Below are 9,442 nucleotides of genomic sequence, written 5' to 3' on the forward strand. Positions count from 1 at the left end.
ACTTTCCTAGTTAGTTTAGGAAAGGGGAATAATTTTCCTAGTTAGTTTAGGAAAGGGAACGATAGCTTAATTTCCATGCTAGGGTTTGGGTCGAATTATGACCTCGTTTAGGAGTATATTAGGCCGTGTATGATCAGAGAAACACCATCGAATTTCCAGCAATAAAATTGTTTACATTTGTGAGCATTATTCGATTAGGTTTTGCGAGCTTAATCTTTAGATCTTCCTTGCGAGGTTGATTGCGTGAATCTGCGTTTGACACCTTGCGAGGTTAGGACTAGGAATTCACCATACTATCCGGTTACATCCTTAATCACGAAATATTCAGTCCAAACAAATCAATTTCCGCTGCAAATTTACTACTTGTCACGACATACACAATCACAGAATTAACAAACTCAAACGAACAGTTCAACGATCTGTTCATTCTCGTTTTTCCATACTGTTTTACATCAAATTGGTTACCAGAGCTAAGTTCAGATTTATTCCTTAATAGATCTGTCTTGGGACGTTGCTAATCATGGTTAAAGACGGTGAAGAAGGTCCGAAAACATGGGAAGATGGTCATAACGAGCTGAAGTTGGAGATGGCTCAGATGGCTTATGTGTTAAAAAATATAGCAAGCATGTTGAAGGCTAAAGAGAAGAAAAAAGAATCGGACACCCCATCCGAATCTGAAGAAGAGGACGAGCAGCCAAAGATGAAGTCAAAAAATAAGAACGATGATGATCGGGGTTTAAAACTCGATATTCCTGACTTTGATGGCGAGATGGATCCGGAAAAATTTCTGGATTGGGTAAGACAAGCTGAAAGGGTTTTCGAGTATAAAGAATACGATGACAAGAAGCAATTTAAAGTTGCAATCTTGAAACTTACAAAGTATGCATCTTTATGGTACGAAAATCTGAAAAAACAAAGAAGAAAGGAAGGCAAAGACAAGATCGAATCTTGGATCAAATTAAAGAAGCACTTGATGAGGCGATTCCTGCCAAGGGATTATGAGCAAGATAACTACTTAAAGCTCCAATCTTTAGAGCAAGGAAGCATGTCGGTGACTGAATATATCAAGGAATTTGAGAAGATGTCAATTGTGTGCGATCTTGAGGAGAAAGAAGAGCTAAGGGTGGCGAGATTCATCAAGGGCCTAACACCCGCTATTTCAACGAAGGTAGAAATCCAGAATTACGATGGATTTAGCGATGTTTGCAGATTGGCGTTGAAATTTGAGAAGCATGATAAGGCACGAAAACCTTATACTTATTCCAAGGGACAAAATTCGGGAACCAACTCATATTCCAGGCCAGCTCCTAGCAAGGCTAAAGAAACCCCGAAAGAAGAACCCAAGGACAAAGGAAAGGGTGTTGCCGAGCCAAAAGGGAGTTCTTTGAGGCGTTGTTTCAAGTGTCAAGGCTATGGTCATATAGCAAACGAGTGTCCTCAGAAACGAGCCCTAACAGCTCAAGAATTATGTGATATAATTCCGATTTGTCACGCGAGAAGATGAAACATTCAAGAGAATGTTGAAACCGATGGTGAAGGGATAGTCTACGATTTGGATCCGTTGAGTGAAGAGGAGTGTTTAGTCTTGCGTAATTTACATATGGAAACGGGTTTGTTGAGAATGAACAACGGGAGCAAATCTTCCATACTCGGTGCAAGGTAAACCGTAAAATTTGTAATCTTATTATTGATAGTGGATCGTGTGCGAATGTAGTAGCAAGGGACCTTGTTGATGAACTGAAATTGCAAACTAAAGACCGAGTTAAACCATATAAATTACATTGGCTGAATGGGGAGAATGGGATCTAAGTTAAGAAACAGGCCTTAGTTTCGTTGAGTCTAGGACCCTATACTGATGAGGTGTGGTGCGATATAATTCCTCTGAATGCATGCCACATTCTGTTGGGTAGGCCTTGGCAATTCGATAGAAAGGTTGAACATGACGGGAGAGCCAATGTGTATAGCGTGATGAAGGGTAATGTGAGATATAATCTGAAACCTATGTCACCTAATAAGATTAGAGAGTCTAAAACAAAGAAGGGGAGTATGTTTATGGAGGCTCGGGAGGTTGAAGAGGCTTTAGCTCGTGGAGAACGAACTTATGTGCTGCTGGTTCGTGAATTGGGGTCCGTTGGTGTGTGTGATGACCGTGGGGTACAGGAGTTGTTAGAAGAGTTCCGGGATGTGTTTCCGGATGAATTACCGGATGGGTTACCTCCTTTACGTGGTATTGAACACCAAATAGATCTGATTCTAGGAGCGGCATTGCCTAATAAACCGGCCTATCGCTGTAATCCAGAGGAAGCAAAGGAATTACAGAGACAAGTCCAAGAATTGATAGATAGGGGATATGTTCAAGAGAGCTTAAGTCCATGTGCGGTGCCTGCGTTATTAGTGCCAAAGAAGGAAGGGACTTGGAGAATGTGCATTGATAGTAGAGCGGTAAATAACATTACAATCAAATATCGCTTCCCTATGCCAAGACTTGATGATATGCTTGACGAACTTTCTGGTTCGAGTGTCTTTTCTAAACTGGATTTGAGGAGTGGCTACCATCAAATGAGGATTCGAGAAGGGGATGAGTGGAAGACCGCGTTTAAAATGAAGCAAGGGTTATATGAATGGCTTGTGATGCCGTTTGGATTATGCAATGCTCCTAGTTCGTTTATGAGGTTGATGAATGAAGTGTTAAGGCCGTTCCTTAACAAATTTGTGGTGGTCTATCTTGACGACATCCTGATTTATAGCAAAGATGAAGAGTCGCACAAACGACATTTTTGCGAGTGTGTTTGAAGTTTTGCGAGATCGAAGCTTTATGGTAAGTTGGAAAAATGTACTTTTATGGTCTCAAGTGTTGTCTTTCTTGGTTATATTGTGGGAAAAGACGGAGTAAGTATGGACCCATCCAAGGTCGATGCCATTCAAGCCTGGCCAGTTCCAAAATCAACTACAGAGGTGCGAAGCTTTCATGGTTTAGCATCATTTTATAGACGGTTCATCCAGGGTTTTAGCTCGATTGTGGCTCCAATTACAGAGCTAACAAAGAAGGGAGAGTTCGTGTGGACTAACAGCGCCCAAAAGGCGTTTGAAGAAGTGAAACGCAAGATATGCTCCGGACTGTTTTTTTAGCACTACCCGATTTTAATAAATTGTTTGAAGTCGAGTGTGATGCAAGTGGTGTTGGGATTGGTGCCGTGTTAATACAAGAAAAGAGGCCTATTGCATATTTCAATTTGAGAAATTAACGGTGCAAGGTTGAACTATTCAACCTATGACAAGGAGTTTTATGCAATCGTGAGAGCATTGGATCATTGGAGTCATTATCTGCGTCCAAACCGTTGATTTTACATTCGATCACGAGGCTCTTAAACACATCCATGGATGCAAAAGTTAAATCAAAGACATGCCAAATGGGTAGAATTCTTGCAATCATTCACGTTTTCTTCAAAATATAAGACGGGAAGTTCTAATATCGTGGCTGATGCATTATCACGAAGGCATTCATTGTTGATTGAGTTGGATGCAAGGATTCTTGGTTTCGAACATATCAAGGAACTGTACAAGTCTGATCCGGAATTTTCAAAGGAAATCATTGATCCGACAGGTTTGTATACTGTTCAGGATGGCTATCTCTTCAAGGGTAATCGGCTATGCATTCCGAATGGGTCGATTAGGGAGTTGTTGGTACGAGAAGCTCATGGCGGGGCTATTCTTTGGACACTTTGGAGTTAATAAGACGAGTGACATCCTAAGTGAACACTTCTACTGGCCGAGAATGAATAAGGACGTGCAAGAGATTGTGGCGAAATGCGTGGTATGTCAAAAGGCTAAAAGCACGTTCACCAAGGGCTTGTATACACCTCTGCCCGTACCTGTACAGCCATGGAATGAGGTAAGCATGGATTTTATCCTTGGTTTGCCGAGAACTCGGAGGGGTAAGGACTCGATTATGGTGGTAGTTGATCGATTCTCGAAGATGGCGCATTTTATTCCGTGTCACAAGACTGATGATGCAACTAAAGTGGCTGATTTGTACTATAGAGAGATCGTTCGATTACATGGAATACCTCTTACTATTGTTTCAGATCGAGATGTGAAGTTTCTTAGTTACTTCGGGAAAACGTTATGGCGTTTGATGGGAACTAAGCTTCTTTTCAAGACATCACACCATCCACAAACAGATGGTCGACCGAGGTAACCAACCGTACTCTAGGGAGTCTATTGCGAGGATTGGTTAGTAAAAGCACAAAGGATTGGGATATCAAATTGGCGCATGCTGAATTCGCTTATAATCGTACACCATCAATGACGACAGGACGAGCTCCATTCGAGATTGTCTATGGCGTGAATCTATACCTGCCAATCGATTTATTGCCCATTCCAAAGAAAGATGTGTTAAGTTTTGAAGCCAAAGAAAGACAAGCTGCATTTCTCCGAGTATGTGAACAAGTTCGAGCTCAAATTGAGAAGGCAAATGCTAAATACAAAGAGAAGGCTAATAAACATCGAAAGCAGCCTGTTTTCAAGGAAGGTGATCTTGTGTGGTTACATTTGAGAAAGGAACGATTTCCGTCCAAAAGGAAGAATAAGTTGATGCCGCGAGCAGATGGTCCATTCAAGATCCTCGAATGTTATGGTTCTAACGCATACAAGCTGGAGTTGCCGAGTGAATATGGTGGGGTGAGCGCGACATTCAATGTAGGCGACCTATCACCGTATTTAGAAGACGAGGATTTGAGGACAAATTCTCAAAAAGAAGGAGAGAATGATGCAGGAGCATGTTCGGAACAAGCAAATGAGATCCTTATTAGTCGAAATGTAACTCAACTAGTAAAAGGATTTGAGCTTGGATCGAGTAATGTGTTGATGCTAAAATGGGAAGGCATGGGAGCTGCATAACACGGCTCTGGGGCTGCATATCACGGCTCCTAGGATGATTAGGATACACGGTTTCCTAAATCGTGTAGGAATAATAAGTTAGTTAATTACTATTTCTAATAAAGTTAGGAAAGCTAGATTTTCCTAATCCTAGTCAAATTAGAATACCCTAAATCTGATTGTATTCTAGTTTTTAGTATTTTAATTACTTTCCTAGTTAGTTTAGGAAAGGGGAATAATTTTCCTAGTTAGTTTAGGAAAGGGAACGATAGCTTAATTTCCAAGCTAGGGTTTGGGTCGAATTATGACCTCGTTTAGGAGTATATTAGGCCGTGTATGATCAGAGAAACACCATCGAATTTCCAGCAATAAAATTGTTTACATTTGTGAGCATTATTCTGATTAGGTTTGCGAGCTTAATCTTTAGATCTTCCTTGCGAGGTTGATTGCGTGAATCTGCGTTTGACACCTTGCGAGGTTAGGACTAGGAATTCACCATACTATCCGGTTACATCCTTAATCACGAAATATTCAGTCCAAACAAATCAATTTCCGCTGCAAATTTACTACTTGTCACGACATACACAATCACAGAATTAACAAACTCAAACGAACAGTTCAACGATCTGTTCATTCTCGTTTTTCCATACTGTTTTACATCAATTGATAGCGACATTTAGCTCATTGTTCAAAACCGGGTCCCCTTGTACCTTTGCTTTAGTTCTTCAAATAATTTCTGAATGGTAACCCTTGGAGATAAAAGATCCTACACAAAAACATCCTAAACTCACCAAAGATGTGAAATAGGGCGGTTGGAGGCATGACTTCTTAGACGGAATTGAAGTTGGACCTCGATTGTTGGTGACGGTTCAAAACCGGGTTTGGAGAGCATCTTAGGAAATCAGACGCATTTTGGAAGAGGCATATCTCTTAGCTCAGGACGAATATCAGGGCCCATGATAGCTCATTTGAAAGCTAAGGGATCTAACTTTCACCTCCAAAAAGAATCAACCTTAGACGTTGAGTAAATCTCGAGTTATTGAACTTTTAGTGCACGTAGGTCATGGGCTGTCCAGAAATGCGCAGTCTGTTTGCATCAGCCATATCTCAAGCTATAGACCTGATATGGAGGTGATTCAAAATCCATCGTTTTTCTAAGATCCCAAGCTTTCTAATGACATATAAATCATTGTATTTGCATGAGTAAAACTTGAGATATAGAGCTTGGAAGTTAGGCTTGATGTAATGACACTTCAAAAAGCGATGAAATGCATTCAATTGTGAACCGTTCCTTGGACTGTTTCTTTTGGCTTAAAAATGAATCACAATGCAACAAATTTTGTTGCAAACTCCCTTTCTTCAAAAGAATTTGCCCTCAAATTCTCGACATTGTCATCTTCAACCTCTTCACAATAAGACCACACACACCTCAAGAGATGGATTATCATGACTTCCTCCCGGATCATAGACTAGAATTGTGTATGGCAAGAGAGGTGTTGTTACTCTCTTGTCACCAAAGTTCTTGGACAAATCAGGCTCTAAGGACATTTGAGGTTGCTCCTTACTCGGTTGGCATGCTCCCAAGATGTAGCTTTTGAAGCAAGAACCATGGCTGATGTAGGAGGTCGGATTTGGTACACTCGAGTATGGAACAACCCAAGACTCTCCTCTTGCTTTACCCTTGCTTGAATCCGAACAAGTTCCACCATTGAACATGACCATGGACTGTCCAAACTCCATGGTTTGAAGGCTAAGTAGTCCTTGGTTAACAATCACTTCTCTAGGCCCCAAATCAGTAGCTTGGTCATTATTGATGGCTCCATGGGTAAGGGTATGGCTACTCTCCTCCTCACTAGTAGGCTCATTTAATGAGTTGAAGGGGGTTTTTGTTTCAAGACATGGGTTCTCAAAGATAGCACTACATGAGCTATTCATTTTAGCATAAGTGCTCATGACCTTTGGCTCAAGGGACTTAGACTTAGGACAAGCAATGTTTAAGCATGGCATGACAATTCCTTGGTCTAAACTCTCCTCTATCCCAACTGTTTTGGTTACCCCTAAACATTCCCTTTTAGCTAAAGCCTTATGGTTTTCAGGCCTTGCTAAGCTCTTCTCCACACACAAAGCCAACTCAAGAAATTCACCATATGAATGCATCATTTCTAATTTAATCCTCCTAGCAATTTCAGATTTCAAGCCATTGTAAAATCTGATTCCCTTAAGAAAAGAACTTACTTCATTGTCATACACAAAGTGTAATTCCTCAAATAATCTAGCATACTCATGAACACTCAAGGAATTTTGTTTAAGGGTCTTAAGTTCAGCCAACAAATTATCCATGGTAGAAGAAGGTAGAAACTTTAATCTCATGTTTCTTTCAAGTTTAAACCAAGAACATATTCTACCCTTCCCTTCCATCCTCCTTGAAAATGTAAGAGTATTATACCATAACAAAGCAACACCCTTTAAAGAAGACACAACCAGTTTACACTTCTCTTTATCAGAAAAACACTTGTTCTCGAAATAGCATTCAACATCAAACAACCAAGACACAAATGCTCTACTGTTTTCACCATTAAAGGAAGGAAGTAATGGTGTGTTACCTTTGCTTCTAAGGGTCGGAGAGGAATTAGAACACTCATAGGGAAGGAGGTGTTCTCCTTGATACAAATCAGGAGGTTTTGGTTCCCTTGGAACCCCATGGGTACTTGTTGCACTCCTTGTATGCACATCACCTTCATACCCTTTTGTTAGAGCTTGCAACTTCACCATAGCTGCTTCTAATGACTTGGAAATGGAACCCAGAACACAAGGCTTCATCTTTGAGCATGGAACATAGGGTACAACACCAATAGCTACTGATTTTCCCATGAAAAATCAGAATCACAACAACTTAAGTAAAACTGATTTTCAAGAAACAAACCAAAGCTTTGAAAACCTCTCTTCACTCATTGGGTTATTTTTGTAGTTTTAGATGTAGTTAGGAAAGATGAACACTCAACCAAAGCTCTGATAACCAATTTGGAATAAAACTCTTAGGACTTGATTTTTGGACATATAAGACTCGAAAACAAGAACTAACTTGGACAGAATTAGACTCAACAAAGGACCCGATTTGGACACTTAGATGGATTGTTTTAAGGACCAACAAGCTATATAAGGACACATTTAGAAGCTAATAAACGATTCAACCAAAGCAAGGCACGAAACAGCCTGTTTTGGACGAATATAAGATCCTAAATAGCTTGATAACTTTGAAAGAAAGCAATGGAAATAAGATTGTAACTTAAATGCTTATGAACTAAACATTCAAATAACAATTCCCACAATAACTTAAGGCAACAAAACAGAAACTTTGGGACTGTTTTGACACAAAACAATAACAAGACTCGGGATATGACTTGAGAAGATCACAAAGCAATCTCAAGACTCGGGATGTTGTTCAAGATCACAAAGCAAGAACTAATCCCCTTATGCACTTGGTCAGATCACAAAGCAAACCAAGATACACGACCCCAAACACTAAGTAATGGAGTTGTTCTAGCACTAAGCAAAGAACTAATCAAGGGTTTTGAGAAACCTCATAAAACTCATAATTTTCATTAACTCCAATCTGATTTTCTCATATGTCTAACTTGGTTTATATAGACCAAGGCTTACAATCTTGACCCTTGATTACAAGTTACATCTAAGGGCCACAAAATGAGCAGCTAAAAGGACATAAAAACAGCAGCCTAGGCCTCTTACAATGCTGAAATTGAAAATGACATAAAGCAAAGAAATGATAAAGTAAACTAATAGTCCAATCTTCCTTGTTTGTAGCTCAACTTCTTATTTATGATTATATGGACTGATTGGAGGCTTGTGGAACCGTGTATGACTCCTATTCAGCTCCCAAAAAGTCTCTTGAGCTTTGTTGGATCAAAAGAGGAAAGATTGATAGCGACATTTAGCTCATTGTTCAAAACCGGGTCCCCTTGTACCTTTGCTTTAGTTTTTCAAATAATTTCTGAATGGTAACCCTTGGAGATAAAAGATCCTACACAAAAACATCCTAAACTCACCAAAGATGTGAAATAGGGCGGTTGGAGGCATGACTTCTTAGACGGAATTGAAGTTGGACCTCGATTGTTGGTGACGGTTCAAAACCGGGTTTGGAGAGCATCTTAGGAAATCAGACGCATTTTGGAAGAGGCATATCTCTTAGCTCAGGACGAATATCAGGGCCCATGATAGCTCATTTGAAAGCTAAGGGATCTATCTTTCACCTCCAAAAAGAATCAACCTTAGACGTTGAGTAAATCTCGAGTTATTGAACTTTTAGTGCACGTAGGTCATGGGCTGTCCAGAAATGCGCAGTCCGTTTGCATCAGCCATATCTCAAGCTATAGACCTGATATGGAGGTGATTCAAAATCCATCGTTTTTTTAAGATCCCAAGCTTTCCAATGACATAAGAATCATTGTATTTGCATGAGTAAAACTTGAGATATAGAGCTTAGAAGTTAGGCTTGATGTAATGACACTTCAAAAAGCGATGAAATGCATTCAATTGTGAACCGTTC

General features: G+C 40.1%; 2 protein-coding genes across 2 annotated transcripts; both read left to right on the top strand.

Moving 5' to 3' along the window:
• Positions 1-973: 973 nt before the first annotated feature.
• LOC141637430 (uncharacterized) lies at positions 974-1,504 on the top strand. The gene has a single exon (XM_074446909.1). It carries the CDS (start codon positions 974-976, stop codon positions 1,502-1,504), a length of 531 nt encoding a protein of 176 aa, XP_074303010.1.
• Positions 1,505-1,968: 464 nt separating this feature from the next.
• LOC141637431 (uncharacterized) lies at positions 1,969-3,732 on the top strand. Its single transcript, XM_074446910.1, has 2 exons — positions 1,969-2,379; positions 3,457-3,732. Exons 1-2 carry the CDS (start codon positions 1,969-1,971, stop codon positions 3,730-3,732), a joined length of 687 nt encoding a protein of 228 aa, XP_074303011.1.
• The last annotated feature ends 5,710 nt before the right edge of the window (positions 3,733-9,442 follow it).

The sequence above is a fragment of the Silene latifolia genome, unplaced genomic scaffold (assembly GCF_048544455.1).
Source record: "Silene latifolia isolate original U9 population unplaced genomic scaffold, ASM4854445v1 scaffold_112, whole genome shotgun sequence".
In the NCBI taxonomy this organism is placed as follows: Eukaryota; Viridiplantae; Streptophyta; class Magnoliopsida; order Caryophyllales; family Caryophyllaceae; genus Silene; species Silene latifolia.

Coding starts and splice junctions, on each gene's coding strand:
- LOC141637430 (XM_074446909.1), top strand. CDS start 974: ATGAGGCGATTCCTGCCAAGGGATTATGAGCAAGATAACTACTTAAAG.
- LOC141637431 (XM_074446910.1), top strand. CDS start 1,969: ATGAAGGGTAATGTGAGATATAATCTGAAACCTATGTCACCTAATAAG. Junction 2,380..3,456: donor AGAGCTTAAGTCCATGTGCG/GTGCCTGCGTTA, acceptor TCAAAATATAAG/ACGGGAAGTTCTAATATCGT.